This window comes from Manis javanica, chromosome 12, assembly GCF_040802235.1.
Source record: "Manis javanica isolate MJ-LG chromosome 12, MJ_LKY, whole genome shotgun sequence".
Classification (NCBI taxonomy): Eukaryota; Metazoa; Chordata; class Mammalia; order Pholidota; family Manidae; genus Manis; species Manis javanica.
The window spans coordinates 8,921,591-8,948,437 of record NC_133167.1 but is presented as its reverse complement, the minus strand read 5'-3'; the positions used below and the strand labels follow the sequence as shown (position 1 = coordinate 8,948,437).

The following is a 26,847-nucleotide window of genomic DNA, read 5'->3' as shown; positions in this document are numbered from 1 at the left end:
TCTTCTGGTTAAATAAAAGTCTAAAAAGGGAAAAAAACCTGACTTACCCATTTTTGTATCTATCTCACTACCAGAGAAGGGCCACAAAATAGCTAGAAATTCTTGTTCTCTGGCTACAAAGAAATAATAACTCTAGCCAGCCAAGAAAGGTCTCTCATCTTTCCAGTTACAAATTTCTGTAGACTTTAAAAATAAACAATGAGGCACAATGTGCTCAACGCCATAACCCAGTGACCTCATTTCTGAGACCCTATTCCCCTCCTCCAAAAATCCAGGAAGTAAAAAAATTACATAAATAAAGATGTTCATCCCAGAATTATAATAGCCTCTCATCAGATGCAACGAGAAAATGAAAAAATATCCCCCATAGGAATATTATATCATTCTTTAAAACAGAAGTAGTAAGACTTCCTAGAAATATCTTAATCAAACATAACATAGTTTTGAAGCAAGTATGAGCGTTTCGGTCTGTCTGAAGGGAGCTTTCCCTGAGTCCCTCCTGAATCTTGTTTCTAACAATTTCATGATCCACAGCGGAAATTTACTGGGAAAGTATTCAAGTTGGTTTCCTTTATTTAATTACTGTGTTAAGCCACAGTTTCAATTCAAGTAAAGATAGTTATTGAGCATTTGCTTTGTGCAATCCACCATATCAAGAATTAAAGAGGAAAAAAAAAAAGTCACGTTGACACTTCCTGTCAGGAGATTGTGATTTAGTGTAAGGGAGAGGCGAGCCTAATGCCAGAAAGAATTGACTACGGGCTGACCATAACTGTCATAGCAAACCTAGAGAGAATGCTGGAAGAGTACGGGGAGGGAGAAACCACATGCGTTTGGGAATCGACGTTTCAGACAGTGGGTATGGTCAGAAGATTGGAGAAGGGCGAAGAGGAGATCAGAAAGAAAGCAGCCTCACTCTGGGGACCAAGGGCATTGACGGTGTCCAGAGGGCAAGGATTCAGTGAGAGCAGGGAGAAAAGAGTCAGGGGACAGGAACGGAGCTGCAGAAGCTACAGCAGGGTGAGACTCGGGGCAACCCAGGGGTCAATGGGGGTGAAGGGGCAGGTACACGGAGTGGGAAGCCGGAGGGGAGGGCTTCGGGATACACTGAAAAGGCTTCAGTTCAGTCACTGCTACATCCGTTTTAGTGGAATGGTGTGGCCAAGATCCAAATGGAAAGAAATAGAGGTGTTGTCTATATCAACTCCAGGGAAACTGAGTTGTAAAAGAGGAAGAAAGTGGGAAGTAAGTAGAGGAGGTCAAAGCAAAATCAAAGAAAAGTGGGTTTTCTCCAATTCATATGGGATTTATCTAGAAGTATAAGGACATTTCATTGTTATATTTAGCAGCCCAGTTATTTCTAGCACATGTATTAAGAAAGAATTCCCTTCCCATTCAGAGCAATTCCTTTGTTTTAAGAGTCAGACGTTATTACAGACACCGGTTTCTGGGCCATTGTCCAGTTCGGGTTAACTATCCATTCTTGCGCCCATACACGTGAGCATAATGGTAACTAGCACTGTGCTGGGTTTTAACATCTGGCAATTCCTCCTCATTGCTTTCCTTTTTCAGAATGTTCTTAGCTATACTTGCCTTCAAATTCCTATCACACTCATTCTTTTTAAGAAGTTATATTCATTTATTTAAGTTTTATTTTAACATAAAACAGTAAAAATGACCACTGAAAGAAATACGTATCTAAAAAGAAGTTAAAGTTCCAATTCTCCCTGCAACACACCACCTAAGTCCTAACTCTAGAGGTAAGTACCAGTTAGCAATTGGTGCCCACCCACCTGATAGTTTCCTGTTTATACATACATCCTATATGTAAATATATGTAGGGAGAAATGTTTCCAAAGAAAGGCTGCCCATCCCCCAGGGAAAGGCACAGCATCATGTGACCTCTCTCCTACCCTCCCTCATTCTTTCTGGACTGGAGAGCATGATTTAGCTCCTCTGCCTCTCTTTTAATCCCTTCAGCCTCTGCCCCACAACCACTAGCTACCTATCATTCTTAGTTTAGAAGTTCTACCATTTATTGCTAATTTCCTAGGGTTTACCTTCCTGTTTTCAGAGGTTGCATTTAAACCTAAACCTACATGTCCCTATAAATATATCAAAATTAAATAATTGCTTTACCTGCCCACTTTAACTCACTGATATATCTTCCAGTTCTTCCCACCTCCAACCCATGGATTTGATTAAAATGACATGGAACTTTAGTGTTGTCATTTACTTTTTCCTTAAGAACAAGTATGGTAGACACACCCTAGGATGTCCCCAGTGACGAGTGTAATTTCCTCCCCTTGAGTGGGAGCTTGTAACTAATAGCATTTGTCAAAAGTTAAGGGACTTGGAGATGCAGGTAAGGTCTCCAATCAGTTGACTGTGAGTTAATCTTAGGTGAGCCTGACCTAATCAGGTGAGACATTTAAGTGGCTGCAGGCCTCTCCTGAAGTTAGAGATGTGAAACAGCAGAGGCTGTCTCTCATGGCTGCCTTTCAAGAAGCAAGCTATCATGAATTTACAGCCACAAGGATATGAATTCTGCCAACAACGTGATGGGATGTGGAAGTTGATCCTTCCCTAGTCTAGCCTCAGATGAGAACTCAGCCCTGCCAACACCTTGATTACAGCCTTGTGGGACCAACAAAACTGGGAGGTAATAAAAGGGTGTTGTTCAAGCCATGACCTTGCATTAATTTATTTTGCAGCAACGTTAACTCTTCACCATTAAACTGCCATTCACAATCACTTTAATATCATCCATTTAGGCCCATCCTATACTTAAGGAAGTTTACTCAACTGTCTTTCTCCTGTTTTCTATCTTCCCCTACCTGGCTGTCTTTGTTCTGGTTTTAGTTCCGATTTGATGAGAATACTTTCTAAAATAATTTTCTTAGAATTAAGTTTTCTGTATCCCTAAAGGTACAAAATGTCCTTTTTTGCCCTCAAATATAAAGGATCCTTTAACTATCAGTCCTTTTCATTGAAAAGTCTGAAACACGGCTCCACTATTATATAGTTTTGCTATAGAGAAGAACAGTTCAGTCTGGTTTGGTTCTCTTTCTCTGACATGTAACCTGTCGAAGAATTCTGTAAAAAAAAAAGAAAATTCTCTTTATTCTTGGATTTGGCAATTGATATATCCTTCATTAATCCACCTGACACTCTGTATGACCATTTATTCTATTTGAAAATTTAAATTCTCTTCAGCTCACAGCCTTCCTGCCAGCAATCAGTTGATTCTGGTTTTATTTCCATGTGTTCCTTTTACTTCTGGAACATCCATCATCCAGATGGAAAAAGATCCCTTGGATCTTTTCTCCACATTTCCTATCTTTTTGCTCATGGTTTCCATTTCCTCATTACTTTCACTTCTATCATGAAATAGTTCCTTCTTTGGCTTTTCCAGACCCACATTGAATTTTGAGTAGCATACATCACTTTTCTACTTCCTCTCTTGAGTGTTTAGATTTGCTGATTGTTGCAATTTTGTTTTTATCCCCTAGATTTTTTTTTCCCTCTTTGAGTTGCTTATGCAGGTTCTCTCTGACAACAGTGGAGGTTGACAACCTCAGGAAGACACAGATGACCCTGGAGATCTCCTCCAGGGCTGGACAGGCCAGCCCACCAGGCCCAGTCAACAAAGGCACACAGGGGAGGCCTCCAAGTTTGGGGTTCTCAGGGCTCTCTAGATGTGAGAAGAGATCATTCTCTCCTGGCCACCCAGAAAATGAAGGCTCTGCCCAACTGTGCAATTGTCTGAGAGATCAGCCAGTATCCATGAGATCAGAACAGTCCTCTGTCTGGTAGAATCCCATGCAGCACATTCACAGCATGCATTTCCTCTCTATAAGCTGAGGGGCCCTTTGGGCTCAGCTAGCCATTGGGTCAGTTCTCCCCTTAACCCCATCCCTCAACCCTGTTGTATGCAAAGGCTCCCTGCACCAGCACCCTTTCCCTGAGAGCCTAACCCCTCAGATGTGTTTGAGATCCCTTCCACAGTCATTTACCTTCTTGAGTCATCCCCAGCAGACAGTCAGTAACTGATGGCTGAACGTCCCAGGAAGATAAAGGGGGTGGACTTTAGAGCATCTATGGAAGGGTTAACCTTGAACAGGATGAGGAGCTCACAACAGCCAACATAGAAGAGAATAAAGTCTTAGCAGCTGTGATTGCAGATGAGTTTGTAGGGTGGGCTCTCAAAGGGTGGGGCACCAACTTCACCTGAGAACTTACCAGACAGTTAAATTCTTGGGCCCCACCCCAGATATACTGAATCAGAAACCCTAGGGCTAGTGCCCAGTCATCTGTGCTTTAACAGCAACCCACAGGCAGATTCTGATGCATGCTTGCCTTCGAGAAGCACAGCTGCAGAATGTGGAAAAGGAGATAAATTTGAAAATGTTTGCGGATAACTTCTCTCTCATTCCATGAAGATGGAGCTGAAGTCAGCTATATTCTAAGGGTGTCTAATGTAATAGGAGGATCAGGGGAAGGGGCAAAATGTGGGAAAGCCCACTGAAAAAAATGGAAGAGGGAAGTGAAAAAGGCTAGGATCACAGTGTACGTATTTGTGGAGACACTAGTGGGTCTCACGCGCAACCATACTTTGTGTTACGTAGTCATGGTAGTGTAAGCAACGCCCCAAAGACAGGAACATGGGGGCACAGTCATACTGATTCATATCCATGATGACTTTGTCATTTACAAGGATAAAATTTACTTCCAAAACTTTTATCATAAACTACAGAATTTTGGAGTTTTGGATTTTTGAAGCATATCCACTACTATTAATCATCTCAGTGAAGAATCTCAAAATCTCAGTAAGCATCTCTGACAAAACAAAGAGCAATCAGTATACACCTGTATACCCATCCAGGCTCAACCAATCCAGGCTCAACAGGAAGCCAGGGACATGATTAGGATGAGCCATTTAGATATCCTGATCCATTGCTCCTTTATTCTTTCCAAAATTGAGCAAACTCCCTTTTTCTCAATGCAGACATACATCGTTTTATTGCACTTTGCTTTACTGAGATACTGCGGGTTTTACAAATTGAAGGTTTATGGCAATCCTGAATCCAGTCAGTCTAACAGCACCATTTTTCCAACAGCATTGCTCGCCCTGTGTCACATTTTGGTAATTGTTGAAATAGCTCAAAGTTTTTCATTACTATTATATTTGTGATGGTGATCAGTGATCATGGCTGGCCAAAAGCTCGATGATGGTTAGTGTTTTTCAGCCGTATTTTTGAATTAAGGTGTCTATTTTAGAATGCTATTGCACACTTAATAGAACTACAGCTTAGTATAAACATAATGTTTATGTGCACTGGGAAACCAAAACTTTCATTCGACTCACTTTATTGCAATATTCATTTTATCGCAGTGGTCTGGAACCAAAGCCCTCACATCGCTGCCATCTGCCTGCACTCTGATAGCCCTAGAACTGAAGTCCACGTAGAGGAGGGCAGCACACCTGCCCTCATGGAAGCTGTTTGGCTCTAACTGGGCACCACACTCTGAAAGAAGCATCAGATGATAACATAAAACAAAGACTTGGCCCAGCCTCAGCCCCTCCAGCCAGAGGTTAGATCAAGTTCATGCATGTGGCCTACAAACCCTCGAGGCTCACCCGAAAGACCACTAAGGAAAGGCGGGTCCATTCACACAGAAGCTACTGCTGCTGCGACACAAGGTCACCAGGCAGATGGATGGTGTCAAGCAAGCAGTGACGGGGGCAAGAGGTTAAGTGAAATGACTGTAAGCAGAGCCCACAAAAGCATTACAAAAATCTAAACCCAGCCCTGAAGTCGTGGCTTAGAGAAATGTGCACAGCAGTCATTCTCCTGGCACAGTACTGTCTGAGGGTATCCTGGGAACCAGTGAGCCCACGGTTGGCAGATGAAAGGGCTTCAGGGACCATTACCACCTCACGCTGTCACCATGGGAATGTCAGGAGTTAGTGCACATGAGGGCTGAGGACGAGGTCGGCACATTATAAATGCTCCACCAGTGTCGGCTGTCTTTCCAGAGTGAGTTGATTGATACACGTCCACTCAGATGAACTTGCATCTCCCTCCCAACTGACTCCTTTAATGAGAATTAACTTTTTTGCCAGTGTGTCAGATTCCACCTGCCTCCCGAGCCAAAGAGCGCGGCATCCTGCCTTGTCCAGCCAGCCCTGCAGCTCAGCACATGTCCCTCTCTCGTGGTTCCCACAGCCACGTCCCCTGATCCACATCTGGCAGCCTCCCGAATACCGCTTTTGATCATCAGCCTTTTACAGACACACTCAACAGAGAAGAGCGACAGGGAGGAAAGGGCAGGAGAGAGATCCTTCAGTTTATCAGGAGGGAGCCTGAGACTTGCCAAGTGGTTTCCTCGCCCCATACATCATCCCACCTCCAGCATTTGATTTTTATTCTAAATAATTTCATGCTCCAATTAGAGATGTATGCATTTAAATTTAGAAATGCATCTGCTCCTATAGGCCACTCTGTCACAAGAAGGCCAAGTGGCGCTCACTCACCTTTGTATTCTGCCAGGCACACACACTCATAGCCATTAACGAGGTCCCTGCAGGTGGCAGCATTCAGGCAGGGAGCAGAGAGGCACTCGTTATACTCCTCCTCACAGTAGAGGCCGTGGTAACCTAAGGCACAGAGAGAAAGCCTGCCATTAAACGCATTGCATTTAAACCTACACCAGACCAGCCTGCGAGGAAGGCAGCTGGCTACTCATGGGAAAGTACGGCACAGACGGATGGATTTAAGGAGCTGGGTCTTTCGGGTATAACTGAAATGTGGATTTCCAAGAAGGTATGAAGAGTTTGTTCCTATCACCCTTTTTCATGATCCCAAGTATAAAAGAAGTGATCCCATTTATCCACCAGATGGTCTCATGATTACATCATGCCCAATGGTGCTAGACCTGGAGACCTGATTTACTGAGTTTATCTGTTGTGACTACAGGAGACAGTGATGACGGCAGGACTCACAGATGGGAGGGACACCTCCTTTCAAGGGCGTGGACCACTTTTTTCCTCCAGTCAATTAGAAAAATAGATACAGTAACTAAAGAGGGCTTTATTGAAGTAGAAAGGATCAAGGTATTTCTGTGGCTTAACTGAAATTCCTCATGAAATGTATTTTTTTGTTTATTTAAGATTATGATTATCTAATAACATCTTAAATTGTACTTAAAAGATTTTAGTTGTTAAAAATAGAATAATAGCAATGAAGGAAAAGAAACCAACAGTTTCTCAACAAAGATGGTGTCTCTTTACAAAACAGGTGTTTATTCTAAAGGATAAGAAGACAACATTCTTTGAGATTCACTCATGAATGTTCTGCTGTTTTTAACTTTCAAAAACATGTGTTACTGCCAATTTGCAGTGCAGCCGGGCCATTTTTTTTTTGTCTGGCCCTGTCCAAACAATGAGAAACATGTGAGCACTTTCATAATTCACCCGGCCTGTGTAGTTCTCAACTCAGATAAGCAGAAAAAATAAACCCTTGCTCAAGAGGGAACTAGAACAACTGGCTTTTTTCCAGATTTCCAATGCATAGCCAACCCTCAAACTCAGAAAGTCCCATTAGGACCTGCTAATGCGTTGGACTGTTTTGTTTCTCGTGCCTATCACCAAAGTAGGTTAAACTCATATTTGCATTATGAACAGAGCACTTTTCAAGTATGTTGCCATTTCAGTTGTTTTTGAACTGCTTTCCAAGTTTAGGCAGTGATAATGGCCCCTTTGAGGAGATCTCAACCTACCTGAAACAAACATCCTATGGTTTACAGTTCGGTCTTACCCTACTTTTCTGTCGTCTTACGGAACTATTTCCTGTTCCTCTTCATCGGAGGAGTTCAGTCATCTAGATCAAAACTTCTCGACTAACAGCAATGTTGTCCCCAGAAGACATCTGGCAGTGTCTGGAGACATATTTTTGTCACAACTAGTATGGAGGAGAAGGAATTATCACTGGTCTCTAGTCTAAGGATGCTGCTGAACCTCCTCCAATCAACAGGACAGCACCCTCTTACAAGACAGAAATCCAGCTAAAATGTTAGTAAAGCCAAATGGGGGAACCCTGCTCTAGACCAGGAATCAGCACACTGCTGCCCACAGGCCAAATCCATCCCAGTCTGGTTTTGTAAATAAAGTTTTATTGGGACACAGCCACACCCTGTTATCTACGTCGGTCTATGGATACCTTTTGCACTGCAACGGCAGATGGAGTGGCTGTAACCGAGACCAGTTGGCTCTCTGGGCCTTTACAGAACAAACGTGCTGACTCCTGATCTAGATTCAACAGAAAATATCTCTTTTTACACTATTAATATTTGGATATGACCCCTTATCAGATATATGGCTCACAAACATTTTATCCCATTTTTTTGCCCTTTACGCAGTTGATCACTTCCTTTGCTGATGCAGCCACCCCCTCCCCCCTCAACCCACCCATCTACTTTTGCTTTCATTGACTGCGCTTCTGGCGGCATATCCAAGAAATCATTACCAAGACCAACGTTAGGAAGATTTCCCCCTATGTTTTCTTCCAGGAGTTTTATAGTTTCAGTTCTTACATTGGAGACTGTAATCCATTTTGAGTTGTTCCCTGGGAATGGTATAAGATAATACAACTGGCCAACAGGTATTGCTGTGCTACATCAAAAAGATGCTCAACATCACAAATTACCGGGAAATGCAAGTTAAAACCTCAATAAGATACCACATCACACCTGTTAAGATGACCATTATCCAGCAACAAAAACAAAAACAAAAACGAGGAAATAACAAGTTTGGCAAGGATGTGGAAAACTTGGAACCCTTGTACACTGTTAGTGGGAATATAAAATGGTACAGTTGCTGCGGGAAACAGTATAGAAAGCCCTCAAAAAATTAAAAACAGAACTCCCATGTGAGTTACAATCCCACTTGTATTTATCCAAATAATTGAAAACAGAATCTCAAAGACATATGTGGATTCCTACATTCACTGCAACATTATTCACAATAGCCAAGAGGCAGAAAAAATATAAATGCCCATCAATGGAGTATTATTCAATCTTTTAAAGAAAGGAAATCCTGTCATTGGCTATAACATGGATGTACCTTGAGGCCATAGGCTAAGTGAAATAAGCCAGTCACAGATGGATGAATATTTCATGATTCTACTTCTATGAGGTATCTAAAATAGTTAAACTCTCAGAAGAATAGAACGGGGGTTACCACCGGTTGAAGGAAGGGGAAATCTGGGAGTTGCTGTTCAATGAATATAGAGTTTCAGTAATGCAAAATTAAAATGTTCTAGAGATGACGTATATGACAATGTGCACATAGTCAACAATACTGTGCACTTAAAAATTTGTCAATGGTAGATTTCATGCTATATGATTTTTATCACAAGGTTTAAAATTTTTATGTATAAAGAGAGAGTTACGTGTCTTTCGGCTTCTTCTCAGTGTGAACCCACAATCACAAACAGCATCTTTTCAATTGCATTTGTTCTCTTGACAGATTTTTCAAAATCAACTTAGGATAATATATAACCCTACAAGCACCTTTGACCTCTGAATCGAGGTGTTATTTATGTAGATAAAAATCAAAAGCAAATTTCATGAAATCATCCATAACTGTTTTCATTTTTTGAAAACTGTAAGAATATCTTTTTTCCACTAGAAACACGAAAAGCAAATGAAGAAATTATTTTACAGAGATAATTAAGCTGGTGATGTTTTGCTTCCTTAGGGGAAAAAAATATAAGGATTTCATATTCTAAAACTGTGTCTTCAGAGACAGTAACATTTAAATGTCTTTATGGAAATGTCAAGGCACCCTTTTTACTTGGTGCCAAAGAACCTAAATCAGACTGTTTGAACAGACAGTTGTTCCTTCCAAAAGAGAAGGCTTCTGTGAAAATGAGGCTGCCACCCCCTGCTGGTAATTAATTTGGGCAAACAAATTAACTCAGGGCAGTGTGCCCAGGTCTAGGATATCTGGGCTAGAACAAATAATTTTTTTAAAAAATAGAAGATCAGAAGGGTGGGACTCAACAGACCCCTCCCAGGGCACTGATCTCCATCACCCATGATCTTTGCATGACTTGCTCCTGAATATTCAGCTTCAGCCACTTCTTTGGAGCCGGCGGAACACAGCAACCGGCTGGATGTGGGCAGTGAGAAGGGCGGTCAGGGTGGCTGCCATGTTTAGGCTGAGTGGATGGTGTAGTCGTTACACAAATTGGTCTGACCAAAGGAACAGCGGGCTTTAGGGGAAGCTGACCAGTTGGATTTGGGGCATGTTTAACTTGGGGCTCATTCTGGGAGGTCCAGGTAGCATTTTGGGTGCTGGTTATTGAGCAATAACCAAGAACGAAGTTAAAAATAGGATTTCAGACAGTTGTAAGTGTTATGAAGGAAATCAACTCAGTTTTGATGAGTAACTGGTGGGGGAAGCTACTTCAGAGAGCAGTGTCATAAGATTATCTGCAGAAGAGTTTTTCACTTCGTTTTGCTTTTGTTCACAGCTACAGGTGTGCTTTATCGGTGACTTAAATTCCCCAAGAGCTCTTGCTCTTGTGAAGTGATTTTCCAGAATGGTGAACAACTCTTGGTACAGCCTTCTCTTGGTTTACCTGGCAGGTACATTCCAGGAAAACTCAGTGTATCTTAAAAACTGTGCTGCACGTGTGAAGAAGGCAGTTAGGTTTTAGGCCTGAGAAATTATGATCAGAGTTCTCACCTACGCAAATTACCAGCGGGACAGCCCAAAGTTTTGAAGGATGCCAGGCCATTCTTTGCTATGCACAGTCATCCTACACATCACAAGATGTTTGATATCTCTGGCCCATACCCACTCGATCCGAGTAGAACCCTTCGGTCCTCGTGAGAAGAATCCCCTCCACCACCAATTTCTAAGTCTCCCTCTAAAGGGCCTTATAGCCCCCACTGAGAGCCTGACGTTGAGGGTCCCCAGCACCCCCCTCAACTTCTAATCCATGGTCACTGTCCCTTGCTATAGCCTCTGACACCGCCAACCAGCCCTCCTTGATCCGCTTTCCTCTCTTGGCTCCGGCCACCGCTCTCCGTGGGCTCGCCTGCCCCTCTCCTCCGTCTCACCCCTGCCCACTGCCCTCATCCAGCTTCTCCTTCCCCATCTGCCCATCCACGTAGATCGGAGCTTGGTCCCATTTTTTTCTGTTTCCAAAGATTTTCTTCAAAGAAAACTTCATCAACTTCGAGGCAACTAACCCCCGAAATGCGGTTTATTCAAGCCCATTTTTCCAACTGCTGCCAGGCCTTGCCTGAGCCCCACCTGGTCCTTCTCTGACTACCAAGAACCTGGGGCGCCCGACGTTCTGCCATTCGGTGGGACTCCTCTGCATCCTCCCGGGAAGGCCAAGGTCCTGGGGGACGGACTCCGCAGGATGCCGGCCCTCGGGGGGCTGAGCCGATCAGAGCACGCTGCCGCCTCCGTTTTAAGAGGCACCTGACTCCCACCTTCCCCACTCAAAGCAAGGCCTTCCACTGCCTCTTGGGTGTCTTCTCTCCCAACACCGTCCCAAAGCGACATCATGTAAGCACGACCATCAACACCACGCAGCTCTGCCCCTCGCGGCGGCCACCCTCCGGCCCCTTCCTCCCGTCTCCCGTCACATCCCGCTCTGAAATGTCCCAAACTCTAGGCTCATCTCTGTACCACCTCTGGGGGCGGCCTGCTTCCTGCCGCCTCAGGAAAAGCAAACCAGCAGGGTGTCCAGAGCACACCAGCCACGCGCTCAGGACGACCGGAGAAGCCCCCACTCACTGCCCCGCGGCCGGGCATTCAAGGCAATACGGTGAATTTCGAGTGTTCTGGGGTTTTGTTTTTCTGCTTCACCAAACAGGTCGGACTGCAGTTAAGTGGAGGGGATGTGGATGGTTCCTTTAAGGGTGTGTTGCAATTCATAGGGTGTCTTCCTCTCCTTTTTGGGTTGAATGGAGGAAATGTCAAAACCCAAGACTCCCTGATTTAAGTCCAGGCTAGTTCCCAGGAGATAAATCTTCCCAACATATCACCCACTGGAGTTAAAGACGTGAGCAAAGAAACAATAACCCTATTATATTAATATGACTGTGAATTTTCAAATTCTGGCTAAACTCACCGGTCACCATAGAAGCCTTCAGCACGGCAATGCATTCATTGTACTGTGTAGAGAGATCTGCTTCGAGGGAAACTCTGTGTGTGTGTGTGTGTGTGTATCTCATTCTCTCTCGCTGCTATGTTCACCAAAGAAATCCTTGTAAGAATAGAAAAATAGGCAGGAAAATCTGCCTACATTAATCCTATCAAGTGTTCAGATCTGACCTGCTGATACTGATAATCTGTACAGACCTCATGCAGTAATTATGCTCCTGTTATATGAACACACACATGCACACACACCAAAGAAAAATAAAATAGCTGTAAATATGGAAGAAATCATGTAAATACAGAGCATTAGCTGGTAGGTGGACAGTGGCTGCTGATGTCGCTTCTTTCTTTTACTCCCTAATTTCTTATCCTTTCATTGCTCAAGGCACCTGAGCCACAGAGAAAATAGATGAGAAAAGACACAGATCAGTCAATGTTGCCATTATTGTTGCTCTTATTCACAATAAATTGGAAGGGCTGTAGATGGAGGCTGCATTACAGTTTTAGATTCTGAAACCTCCCTATTATTGCTGAGCCATCTATAAATTTATACCTCCCTCCCTAGATTTCTGAAAGGATGGGTAAAGGAGGGCCCACTCCGCGTCACAGCCTAACTATTCGGGCAATGAGTTTAGGTCCCCCATCACTGCAAGCTGCTGCTGCCTTGAAGAGTCGTGGGGTGAAGCTGGGAATTCTCTGAGTCTCTTGTTTGCCTCCTCAATTAATTCATTCTTTAAGTCAACATACAGTTATTGAATGCCTACTGTGTGCCACACACTCTGCTAATCACTGTGGCTCCACAGCTGTGTGACAATAGACATATGCCTCTACTAGGGACACTTAGAAGAGACAGACACCAAACAGTCAAGTAAGTGTAAAATTATAATAGGGTAAGTACAGCCAGTGAGGGCCCCAGGGTGACAGGAGAAAGGGGACGCAGGAGGGCTGACTTAGCTGGGCACCAGGGAGACTCTCCTGAGGAAGGGACAGGGAGCTGAGATAGCGTGTAGGTATCAACGAGGTTGGAGGGGTCATGAGAAAATTCAAGGCAGGGAAAACAGCCTGTGCAGAAGGCCCGCGGTGGGGGGAGCACAGCCCAGGGCTCATCCGGGAGGTGGGCTGGGGGCTACCAAAGAGCAAAGGGCAGATGAGAAGTAGGAGGCAGGCAGGTGCCAGACCAGGTGACACCTTTAATGGAATGGGGTCCTGGGGGACAAAATCAGATTTATGTTTCCGAAAGATCACTTCAGCTACCTCTAGAGAATGAGGAAAGATCCACAAGAATCAGTGTGAAGAGGCCACTGCAATACTCCTGGAGAACACAGGGCTGGGATGAGGGCCATGGCAGGGCCAGCTGGAGAATAAATAAATGTTAAGAGCCAGTAAACAGAAATAACTTTGTAATGAGTAAGATGGGAAAGAGGGAGACGATGAGGCGAGCCCTAGGTTCCTGGCATGTCCTACCCAGGAGCTTCAAGTGCTTCAGAAGGAACGGAGGAACTGACATTTACTGAGACCCCTGCTACGAGCCAGTTTTGTTCCAGGAACTGTCAAACACAACAGAATCTCATCAACAGGATGGGGCTGGGCATGGGGAATGGATGAAAGGGCATGTGGAATCACTTTCTAGGAGTAGATCTTAACTGAACTAAAGGAATTGACAGTTTCTCCCAGGAAAACAAGCAATTTGAAGAAAAAAACATCAGTTCGTTTTAACAAATATTTGCTGAATTCTGGCCGTATTGCCAAGCACTGAACAAGACACTGAGGTGACCTGTTGTGTTGTACTTGAAAAAGAAAGGTTTTCAGTTAGAAGATACAAGAAGTCAGAGGGGAGACAGAGAGAGAGTAGAAAGAGGAGGAGACATGGGAGAAGAAAAGAGAGAGGAAGAGGGAGACGGACCCCAGAAGGATCAAAATGAGACTGGGGAATAAAAGGCAGAGAGAAAGAAACACATGAAAATAGAAGAGAAACTGGTCCAGACACGATGGAATTACACCGAGCAGAGAGTCCCTGCCACAGAAGTCCTGGGTCCCCTGTGCAGCCACATCACCACCTGGTCTAACGGCCTTGGGTGGTGCCCTTAAAAGGGTCAACAAGGTGGTGGGGCATGGGGGCTGAGGAGGGATTTGAACATTGAGAGACAAAGTAGGATCCTTGCTTCTCAAGTTATCTTTTATTAAAATAAAGTGTATTTGGCACCATGTTCTTTTCACTAACCTCTTTTTGCAACCCAGCATTGAGAGGGTCTGCAGGTGGGGAGCTCTGGGCCATCCGGGTATCACCGCCCCAATGGCAGTGTGCGACATCTTCCATAGAGGTACTTCATGGGCACTTGTGGCCACAAGATCACTTATGCAAGAAGGGGCCCTGCCCCCCTCCCAGCATGATGTGCACTTGCTGTTGCACAGAAGGCAGTAGTGCAGGAAACATCGCGCACAGTGCCTGGCATATAATATGTACCTAGTAAATGTGACACTCGGTCACCTGGTCTGCTGACCGCACTGCGAACCTGATTTAAAACATCAATGCAGGTACTATAGTTCTTAAATAGGTGCCCTGTGTCACTTGTGCAGCAAAGGACCTGAGCATCATAACCCTGAAGGGCGGGTGCCATCAGCCTGAGTCACTGCTTCATATGGGCAGCGAAGACCACTTACAGGAAAAACCCAGACAGCACCAGCTCGGCGCTGGTACAGATTGGTTAGCCCAGATTTCACCGGTCAGACGCTCAAATGCCTGGGTGTTTCTAATATGAGAAAGGGTCTGTTTGAGGTCTGGCTTTTAAAAACCTACCCCTTATTCTTCTTCAGCCTCATCCCTGAACTAACCTGTGTGCTGTGGCTGCTTCCCTGCTAGGCAGCAAAACTGGCTCACAGCTCAATCTTTGATCTCAAACTCTGTATTTTATCCACAACTGTCTGCTCCCTTCTCATTTCTTCAGCACCCAGGTTGGGGGATGTAGGAGGTGCTCAGTCACAGTGAGTGAATGGGCTTTGCTAGGCAAATGGAAGCGGAGAGCAAGTTAACCTTCCCACAAATAAATATGGCAAGAGTTCTTTACGAATGTCTGATTTGGACAAATATCATAAAAATGCAGGGAAGAATATATTCCCCAAACTGTGTCAGTAGTTTTATTGGCTGGAGGGAAGGAAGGGTTTTTTAAAAAAAGATTTTAAATATGCATATTCAAATTTTCTTATTTTCTACCATGGGAAGGTGTTGCTTCAGTAACACCTATGATAACATAGATGCTTTATCAGTATTTGATTTGCAGGCCCGCAGCTCCAAATCACGCTGTTAACTACCAAAGGAAGTGATAACCAGGCTCCGTTTCTAGCACTTGACCAGACGGTAGGGGAACTGGCAACATCAGAAAAAGGCTGACTTTATGAAGGGTATTTTTGTGGGGTGGAGAGGAAGGTGATGAGGGTAATTCTTGGTGTTAGAGGGAAAAGATCCAATCTTATTAGAAGGGGACACTTTCTAAGGCACAAGGAACCACCATCATAATAAGTTGCATTGCTAATAAAGAAACCTTTTTAAAAGGAGAATTGCATCTTTCAAGATGTAGGAAAGAAAAATCTCTGGAGATGTTAAAAATTCTGAATGATCTCTAGATTTATTCAAATGGTGTAAATCATGCATTTGAAGGGGAAACATCTTAAATATATGGCAGAGAAGCAAATGGGATTGAGTTATGTCCTTACAAATAGCATTCTCCTCAACACTTAAGAACAAATGACAGAATATATTAGATGACACAGCTGCTTTGTGTCTACGCTTATGAAGGGCCTCAGAAGTCAGTAGCGCCCAACAGTGAGCCTGATAAACAGAAGTACTTGGGTATCCACAGGGTGTTTTGATCTTAAAGTTGCCCATCTTGGGATGTTTTTCTATGTTGATCTGAACAGTTCTGGAGCCTTCCTCTTGGATTTTCCTTCAGAACTAGGTTACATGAAAAAATCCATCTCTTCCTAATTTTTTTAGCCTTGTCCTAATGTCTTTCATTTTTTTCATGATGATTTTGGCCACTAGAGGGTGGATTATCCCTGCGGTCTATGCCATCCACAACAAGAAAAAAATGTTGCTCAGTTTAACAAAGGAGGAGGCCAAGAGAAATATATGGCACAAGGGGATGAGGGTATTTAAAGAAGAAACATCATTTCCTTTAACAATAAAGCTTAACATTCATATGCTTCCTTACTATTTACAAATAAATCCACCAATATGTCCTCTAAACATATGGCAGCTACAGGTAAAATCATCCATTATAAAGAGGCCTATTTTTTTTATGGACTTCCTATAAAAATTACTTTTTAAAATGCAAATGCTTATAATACTGATTCAGGCACCAAGATTCAAGATTCAATATAATGATTATATTTTACAACTTGATTTTAAAGATCATTGCGGTGTGTGTTTGTTTATAAACAAGTAAAATGTTTTAAAGACATATTCCCACAACCTCATTTGACTATCTAGATTGTTTATAAATACATGTAAAAAGGGTTTGGCTTATACTCGAGGTGAGGGGGATGTAGGAGAGATCTGGGGGGGTGGGCACGGTGGGCATCGGGCCCTCACATTCTAGAGGTGTTTCCATTTGGGGTGCACCAACATGGGCACAGGACCCAGCAGAGACAACAGGGGAGCGTTAGGGTGAATCCAGGATTCAGGTTCTATTGCAGGACTTTGGAGAAAAAAATAAAACCTAGACGACTATTTTCATTCAACTATGTGTATTTACAAAGGGGAATTTTAAAAGGTTTAAGTACAGGGAAGTTTTTTAAATGGCCCATTCTTTTTAATTTATTTCACAAACTATTGGTGAAATTTGATTTTAAGTTGCCGCTTACCCAGTGATCATTAAATATTGTTTTGAGGTGTTTGCCCTCAGAAGGGCTGGTGTCTGCGTTCATCACAGGAGGCCGTGGTTCTCGCAGTGTGGTCCCCAGACCAGCAGCGGGAGCATCCCTGGGAACTTGTTAGAAATCCCCGTGAACTTCCACAGGCCCCACCCAAGACCTACTGAGGCAGACACTCTGTGGCTGGGCCCGGAATCCGGCTTAATGAGCCCTCTACATGATCCTGATGCATGATGAGCTGTCGAGCAGCAAAGCACATAACATCTCCTACAACTCTGATTCTCAAAAATGCAGGGAAATGGCAGGAATTATCTACAGCAAGTGCTTTAGTAGCCACAGCTTCCCCTCAACATATCAGTAAGCCAACCATAAAACACACAGTCAGAACATGTATCAGTCACAGGCAAATAAATAAACTGACAGTGGAACATACAGTCAAATCATCTAAATGAAACGACACTGCTTGTGACTTGCTTGAGGGAAGAAAGTAATGCAAAGGAATCCCAAGCTGACAGCAAATGCCAAATTTGAAAAGGAAGGCCAAAATGAGGTACAATAATAAGGTTATAGAAACGGCAAACATTTATAGTGTCTCACTGTCTGACTGGAAGTCATATATACTTAACCAGCATGAGGGGAAACAAGTCTAAATTCAGATCAGAAAGTGCAATATTTTTTCCCCACATCTCTATTCAGCTCCCTAAACCCACGGGAAAAACGTTTTAGCTGAAAGGAATACCATCAGAAAACGGCAGAACTCATAGAAACAGAGTAGAGTGGTGGTTGCCAGGGGCTGGAGGTGGGGGAAAGGGGAGGTGCTGGTCAAAGGGGACAAACTTCCAGCTATAAAATGAACAGGTTCTGGGGATCTGATGTACAGCATGGTGATTATAGCTAATAATTCTGCACTACAGATTTCAAAGTTGCTGAGAGTGTAGATCTTAAATGGTCTCACCACAAAAAAAATTGGTGATTATGTGACATGGTGGAGATATTAAGTAATGCTGTGGTGGTGATCAGTTAGCAATATATACGTGTACCAAATGAACTCACTGTACACCCCACACACAATGTATGTATGTGTGTGTATGTGTGTCTGTATGTCAATTAGATCCCAGAAAAGCTGGGGAAGACATTTTCATTAAAAAGAAAATTTTGAGTGGCAGACAATCTGTAACAATAATTTTTACAAACCAAAAATTGAGAAACAGGATCTCACAAAGTTATGCACCTTCTACCACAGTGGCTTCATGGATGTGTAGTTTGGTACCAAAGTGATGTGTGTGATAGAAAAAAAAAAACACTGTGATTGAGATTATTCCAGAAAATTGTGGCACATGGAATCCCATGATGCAGACTGTAGATTTTTTACCAGGTGTATTTGCTTCCATTCTCATATCACTAGGGACATAGAAAGGCACAACGCACAGAAGGAATCCTCTAGCCTGCCTGGGAGTCACTGCCGTTCTCAAGGAAATATGCTAAATCCTAACAGCCATGAAACACCAAGGAAATTTCTCACAATCAATCACGAACATTTTCAGGACCACACACGTCCCACCTGACCACCCTCACTGAGGGCTGTAAACTCACAAGGGCTGGAGCTGACTCCTGCAGTCACGATTTCAGCTAAAGAACTTCATGGAGAAAATTAACCACCAGAACTGTACCTTCAGGCAATTGGATCACAAAGAAAACTTCAAAATGCAAATAAATTGGAACATTTATTTGAGTTATCAGTTATTTGAATAATTCCTAAATTTTGTTCCTATTGCCTCTACTGAATACATATTAAAGATGCCTAAAAATAAGGCACTCATTCATTGAAGAGGCCATAAAGCTGTTTAAAATCAAAAGTGGGTGTTTTATTTGGTGACTAAAGACCCTGGTAGAATATGGACAATAATTGAAAGTGGAAAATGAAACTCCTCTAAATAGAGCAAGGATGAGGCTCAGTCTATACAGACTTGGGAAGAAATCATGAATTAGGAAGACAAGCGTCTAAGGCACTTCTGACCACAGCACGGCAAGCGCAGTGGGGCCCAGCTTGTCCCTCAAGCAATCAGTGACCACACGCTCCCTCTGCTCAAATCTGCTCTTATGTTTTTATATAGTAAACTCATTCACATTCCTTATTATTTAGGTTTAAGACTTGGGTAGATAGCAAAAAAAGGCCACAATCTCTTTGCAGCAATTCCATCAAGAAATGCAGTCTAGGGACTTGGCCCTGTGATATGCACATGGCAAGGAGACATTAACACACATCAAAGAAGTATCTTTAAAAAGTGTTTGTGTGTTGCTGCTTTTGGAACTCAGCTGCCATTTGAAAAGCCCAGACTGGTCTGCTGGATGAGAAATACATGACCCCATTGCCCCCATCAGCTTAGCCAACTGCCAGATGTGTGAGTGACATCATCCAGCTCCAGGCAATCCCCAGCTAACTTGCTGGATGACCACAAATGCGTGAGTGAACACACCCAACACCACGTGGAGCACAGAAGAGACACTCCAGCTAAGCCCTGCCCAGATCAGCAACCACAGAATTAGAAGCAATAAATGGCTGTATTGAACCACCAAGTTTTGGAGTGGTTTGTTACACAGCAGTAACTAATCGATACAATGGCTTAATTGCCAGGGACAACACCTAGCTCAAAGGAATAAAACTGTAAGCATAAACTTTTAGGCAGCAGAAAACTGATAGGAAAGGTAATTTTAGGAGTAATGGATGAAGGGGAGTTGTCCTAAGATCATACCACCAGATATGATTTCCACATTTAACCCACACTTATTTCCAGTTGGGCTTTTCCAACCTAAAAGAAACACTTTTACTAATGAATCAGACCTAGGACATTCACTCTGATCTGCACTATCAGAAACCATCTGGTATAGAAAAAAAATGAAACATGATCCTGGTAATTATCAGCCTATCATTAAGACTTCAGTCCAATCAGCAGAGGCTCTCTCTACACAACCCCTATAAAGCCAAATGGGATTTTAAATGGAGCACTAAAGCATTCCATAAAGAAGCACTTAGGTGATGTGGGCAAGGACATGCTGTTCTGTAAAATCAGTAAGTGCCCTGAGTGGACAATGTGCTGGAATAAAGAAAGAGGTCATGTACCAATCTGGTTCAGGCAACCCTAAGAGCTCTGAGTCTTCATTAAAACAAGCGGTTTTGTGAAAGCGTTCTGTATATGCAGCAACTTTCATCCTGTGCTTTCAAATTGAAAATTGATGACTGTGATAGAAAACCAGTGGAAGAAATACAGGACACTCTCCAGGTTTTACACAAATCAAAATCAGTGAAGAATGTAAAAGCACACTGAAGGCTGAAAGGCCAGAAAAAAGTCTAACATGCAGACAAAGCTCCTTCTGGGTTGTCTCACTGGGACTCGGGGTGCAGGCCGCCATCAGTCAAGTATCTCAGACATCACCTCTAAGAGGACATTGTCACAGGGGTTCCACCCCAGCTGATCCTCCATTACTGACACTGATGACAAATCACTGTCACTGAGCCAATCTTGTGGGTGGAAGTGGTCCTGGAAGTGCAGGACATATAGAACAATTTGGAGGCAGAGAACTACAGAAACAGAAGTCAAATCTGAAGAGGAAAGAATGCTTAGGGACATTACCAGGGTCAGGTGAAAAGCAGCAGCATCAAAGGCGTCCGTGGTGCACGATAATCCATGCGGGAGGCTCTCAGAGACCCAGGTGGTAAGAAGAGGGCCAAACGGCTACTAGACATCAGGGACCCCAGAAGTGAGAAGTACCAATGAAGAGACAGCACCGAGGCTGAAGGGTGACACATCTGTCATGTGGCTCTGTCTGCCTTTCTCATCGGAGTCACAGGGAGAGCAGTTTCTTTAATTAGGTGCATCCAGCAGACATCAGGTCAAACGAAATCATGCTTTAGTCACGAGGAGCCCTCAGCACCCATTTTGAGGCAGCTCAATTTGCACTGTAACAAAGCAGAAGGGGCCCACCCCGAAGTAGTTCAACTTCCTCAGAAGTTAGAATTGTGCTTCCCTGTGCTGGGAAGAAAGAAACTGTTGTTCAAGGGACACCCACTGGACCACAGGCAAGGCCACTTTTCCAGCCTGGCTTGGAGGAGTTCACTTAGCTGTGCTAAGGGGAGTCTGGAAGCTTCTTTTTGTGATTGGCTCAAACATAAGCAAGCACCCAGGTTCACACACAACGAGGCTTCTGCTATTAGCCTATTGGTCAAGAGCTTTAATTTAGGTGAATCAAGATTAAATTGGGAGCTCTGTCACCTCCACCTCATGCTGTTTAGACTCTCAGCGCCTCAGTTTCCTCATCCTTAAATAAGAGAACAGGATTACTATAAGCTGGGGCTCATAAGAGAGCATACTTGGCCGAGTGCTTGGCAGAGTCCCGATGCAGGAGGTTGTCACAGACGGAAGCTGCTCCAGGAGAAGCTGGCCTGGATAAAGCGGCCTCCTGGGCCACTGAGCTCAGTTATGTCCTGGCGAATCCCGATTCGATGTGTTCACTTCAGGTGGCTGTTAAGATGCCTACACTTAGAAAATCTGGTTAAATGGTTCATTTTCAGTCAGTTATTTATCACTGGTGAGTCCGGGTCACAATTTGACCCCATTTCCTGTTTATTCTGAGAGTCTTTAGATCCCAAATGCCCAGGTTCAATACCAGGTTCATCCTTAACTCACTTCATAGTCACAGGCCAAGAAACAGCAATGACCACAGGTCCCCTTCCTAAGGACTCCCTTTATTCGAGCAGTCATTCCAGCTGAAGAGCTCTGCCCTGCGCCTGGCGCTTAACACTTACCACTGCAGTGACAAAGGGCCAAGGCAGCGGGCAGACCCTTAGTCCCACAAGAGGCTGGACTTCATGCATTATTCAAGAAGGCCCACTATGGTCACAAAAATCGGTTCCCCCCTCCAGTCCAACTCTAACCTTAAACCCCGTATGAAGAGAATCACTGCACAGATTCAGTGATCTCCTCACCAGTCTTCCCCAGGAAACGGTTTATCTGACATTTCACTACTGCTCCAGCATTTTATAGATTCAACATGCATGGTCATATTCATCGTTTCATTTAGGCTTCATTATGTTTATCCCCATTTTAAAGAAGAGCAACTAAGGCCAATTGCACAACTGTTCCATGATAAAGCTGGGACTGAAACCCAGCTCTACTCAGTTCTAAGCCCAGTCCCCTGCCCACCACACCCAGTAGGAGGAACGAGCCACACTGGATTTCAATCCTAAATTCCAGATGCCCAGACATTCTCAGCAAGTTGAAAAATGCTAGTAATCAGATCATCATAATTTCCAACCGCAAGCAAAATAAGAGTTAATGGCTTAGTTACAAAATAATTTTAAATAAGTCCCCATCAGACCTCCTTGGCCATGAGCTTGATGAGAATTTCCTGGAATCCCGTGCCTGCGTGCTCCAAACGGATCTGTCCTCAGAAATGCACTAGTCAGTGACGCAAGCTGTTATCAGCCACCATTCCCCACCTTCACTGCAGGTAAGATGACGTAAATGACGTCTGCTGTCCTCACAGACCGTGCTGACTCCCACTGCCAGCAGGTAAATCTCACACCTTTTCCACTGTAGTTCAGCCAAGAAAGAGTTCTCAACTATTTGAATTTTAAAGGGAGCGGTGGGAGCAGAAGGAACAGAAGTCCCTTGTAATTAAAGGCCAGTTCGTTAACACTTGCATACATATGAATTAGCCATTAAAAGCAGCCTTGTGAACAGATTTTAACATCAAGAATCTCATGAAAATTCTGTAGGCTGCACCAGCAAGCGACCTTCACTCAGTACCGGGGTCCTTCCTCCGCTTGTGTTAATCCCGCAGCTCACTAGCCTAAAGAAGGTGACTATTAAGGTGACTATTACTAACTCTCCCTGCATGCCACCCAAAATCAGAATCAAAACAAAATGGGGGTGAAGAACGGCCACTGCGGCAGCTCTGAACACCAGTAGGTGTTCCGCCATCTGGGCAAGTCTGCCTCGGCTCCTCACGCCCTGGCAGTGCCCTCTCCTCTCTTGCCCTCCCCCAGCTCCCACACACCACGCTCTCTTCTTCCACTCAATGCAAGAACTCAGCAGCACACCGCCCCCCAACTATTTTCCCCTTGACTTTAATACTCTCACCTCATGTACTTTAATAGTCCCTTTGACTTTCCCTAGCAGACATACACCAGGAAGTCCACCCTTGTTTCTCCAGTTTTGGCCTCTTCACCCAGTTCTGCTCTCAAGTCACAACGGCCCAGTGGCACATCTGGCTTTAGTCGGCCTGCTGCACCCCAAAGCTTCAAATGCTCTTCTTGCACACCTCCTCACTTCTCTGAGTTCTCCAGTGAAAGCCTTGGAGATGCCTGTGACCTCACCTTTGTTTCCTACATTCAACTGGCAACCAAACCCTGCTGATTCCACTCCTTGAATAGATTTTAGGTCCATCCTTTCTTTCCCGTGGCTACGAGTTCACACCCTCATTTCCACTTGCCCAGGCTTTGTGACTGTTTCCCTGGGCTATCATCTCTTCTTGACTGTAATACCTAATAGATCAGAATAAACTTGATAAAAATCACCTAGTATTTCTAGAAATCATCCAATTGTATCAGAATTTTTCTAAAAAACAGATCAGTTCACATATACACCACTAACGTAAAACGTCTTCTTTTCCAAACTCAGCACATAGATTCTCCCCAGTGTGCCCCAGTGAGCACTCCCAGCCTCACTACCCATTACTGCGTCCAGTGCATCTTATCCTGCAGCCAACTGGGTCTATTGTTCTCTGAACTGCATCCCACCCTACCCCCAACTAGGACTTTCATTCCATAGCACCTTTCTCCCATGTTTAAATCCAGACAGTATTTCCCTGTCCAACTTGGAAATTCTGATCGAACTATGGTTAATACAAAACTACAGTCAAGTGGAACCCTCGGTATCTTGAGCACTTCAATCAATTAAATCCTGTCAATACTCTCCAATCAAGGCCACCAGAGATGCAGTTAGAGTTGAACAAATCGGATTTATTATTCTTTGCCATGAAAACGCACACCATGGGAGGACATCAGGTGTCTCAGTAAGAGTGTGTTAGATGGGATTTATTATAGGATAATAAACTCTGGTTGGGTGATGGAGAGGATTCACTCTAGAGAGGAGGCTGTCAGAAAGCAGGAGCAATTCTATGGGCAATTCTTGAGTATCTCAATAAATCCCATCTATATGGATGGCAGGCTACAGCAAGACGAAAGCTGTAACTGATAAAGAAGCGGCCAGCCAGCAACTTATGTGTAAGAGAAAAGAATGTCTGGTACTTCGTGGGCTGGACAGTGAATGACCTTGCTTGTGTCTGTCCTTAGACAGAATCATGAAATGGTCTTGTCTGTCTCACTCTGCCATGGCCAATGAGCCCCTGTCTCGTGTTGGTTTTCCATGAGATTGTTTCTGTCTTGTGTCCAGCAGGAGACACCATGGGCCAGCAAGGAGCACCAGGCCAACCCCAAGGCCCACCTGGAAGCTCCCAACAAGCTCTCAGACATCAGGGGCTGCTCTTCCCTTCCTCAGTTCTTAGGGGCATCATGACGTCAGTATAGACATTTAAACCTTTTAGGTAGGGTACAGATTACAAAGAGTTGCTAAAGCTTTAGCTAGGCAGACAGGATTCTATTTGGAATCTCAATGCTAAGGAGATGGCAGATATCATATTTTGGAATATGAGAAAGGAAGGGCATAGTAACAGGATCAGGATGTGGCAAAAGAAAACAAATATATTCTATACAAGCTACAACTCTCAAGAACAATGTGATACACATATCAGGAATCCCCTAGGGCATATTAAACGTAAGAACTGTCTTCATCCTAGTGAACCTGATAAGGTTTTCTGGTTACTAAAAGATGAAAGTTGTCCACTGTACTTATCCAAGAATCTAAATGCAATTAGGCATTTATTACCGAGATAAATGCCTTCATATCTTTTTAGGTATACTTTTTTCTTTATTTCTGTTGAATTGCTATTAAAACCCTGACCTTAGTCTTATCTTAGATCCTGTTCCCAGCATACACTACCAGGGTGCTGACTCTGCCAACTCCAAGCAGAAGGAAGGAATGCCAGCTGTGTCTTTCAGGTCACACAGACCAGAAATGCAGCTTACATGCAAGGCATACGTAAAAAAATAAGAAAAAAAAACAACAGCATCTGAAAACTGAAATTCTTATAATCTCCTTTAAAAAACATTTCACTTGGAAAAGGTCTAAACTTCTTCCTTGTAATGCGGGTGATCTGATCAGTGACCAGCCCTGTGGTGGGGAAGAATGAGAGAGATACGTAGTCGGCAACGTGTCCCAGGTCTAGCCTGTGGGAACCGATGAGCACCTAGAGTCATTCATGAAAATGAAAACAGACATTTGTATTTCCATGTAAAAGTCCTCTAATGGCTTTTATTTTAAATCCCTTAAGTAGTAACTCAAGGCACACTCTGTAATGGTGGGGCTGATTCACTTCAGCAAGCAAGGTTAGAGTAATACCTCAGGAGCATGAAGCGGGGGCCATGCCAGGTGAAATCAGGAAAACCATTTCCCCTCTTACCAGGGATTCTTTCCAGTATGGGTCACCACCCAGTGGCATTTCCAGATGCCGGCACTGCACTGAGGACACGTGATCCAGCCCCAGGGCCACGGTGTGCGCCCCAGCAAGCTCCTTCCCCCAGTGTTGGAGGGCTCTGGACTCTCGCTTTCTCCAGTCTTCAGGAGATTGAAATCCGCAGGTTTCTCAGAAGTACCTGTGGCCTATCACTTAACACTGTCACTGAAGGATAACATTTCAGTGATTACTCAGAGCTGACATTTGATTATTTAGTATTAAAATCCCATCAGAAATCCCCAGCCTGATAAGCTGGAAGTGAGGTTTGAAAGTAAAGCACCTGGCAAATCTGATTTGCAGTCATCCAAATGGCATTTGTCAGATGGGAACTAACTATCAACCTGACATGGTTTCAATCTGCTGCCAGCTATGAAATGGGATCGCTTTGCTCTCTGTGATCATGATCAGGCTCGCTGCTCTTCAGCCAGACACCCAATTTCACCTCTTCTCATGAGATTCTTCTACTATGCAAACTAGCGGTAAAGCAATTAATTATATGCTCCAACGATTAAGACTAGAAAGTCTGCATTCAGAGAATTGTCATTTTCACCTCTTAAAATGTAAATTCTTGCCAGATGTTAAGATGCCTTTCTCATTTCATACAACGTACCTGAAGATCTGAGGCAGCAACCCCTCTGAAAGCAATTCTATCTTCCAAGACCGATGGGAGGGCTCTGACAGAGTTCCAACACTCTGTCTGGGGGGACTGCCTAATAAACGAAGGCACTATGGGATGGAAATCACATTTCCTCAGGCTTTGCAAGGCTCCTCAGAGGCCGGACATTGGCCATTACCAAGCTAGGTGCTCCAAACGGACATGAGTGCGGTTTGCATAGAGAAGAGCGGGAGGGGAAAGTGCCACTCACACGGAGGTACTGCACCCCTCTGCGGCTTGGGGAGGAAGGCTGGCATCTCCACGGACGGAAGGAAAGGGGACCAGCTCTGACTGCTGCCTGCCAGGCAATGTGCTGCATGCCTCTCCTCCTGTGCTCTCACACACAGCAGAAGAACGTGGCCAGCAACCTGTCCCAGGCCTGGTCTGTGACTCCAACTGCATTTAACCGACGACCTTCTACCATGTTGTTCATGAAAATGAAGCCTGAGGCCCACCCGCCCTGGTGTTTCCTGGGTGATGGCCAGTGGGGATCTCACGGACAGGG

The 26,847-nt window shown here is 44.1% G+C and overlaps 1 protein-coding gene across 1 annotated transcript in view; it reads right to left on the bottom strand.

Moving 5' to 3' along the window:
* The window catches only part of DNER (delta/notch like EGF repeat containing), a 267,700-nt gene that overhangs the window by 27,195 nt on the left and 213,658 nt on the right, over positions 1 to 26,847 (bottom strand). Inside the window, exon 9 of the mRNA XM_036997832.2 lies at positions 6,539 to 6,661. Within this exon, the coding sequence (XP_036853727.2) occupies positions 6,539 to 6,661 (123 nt within the window). The remainder of the gene's footprint in view (positions 1 to 6,538; positions 6,662 to 26,847) is intronic.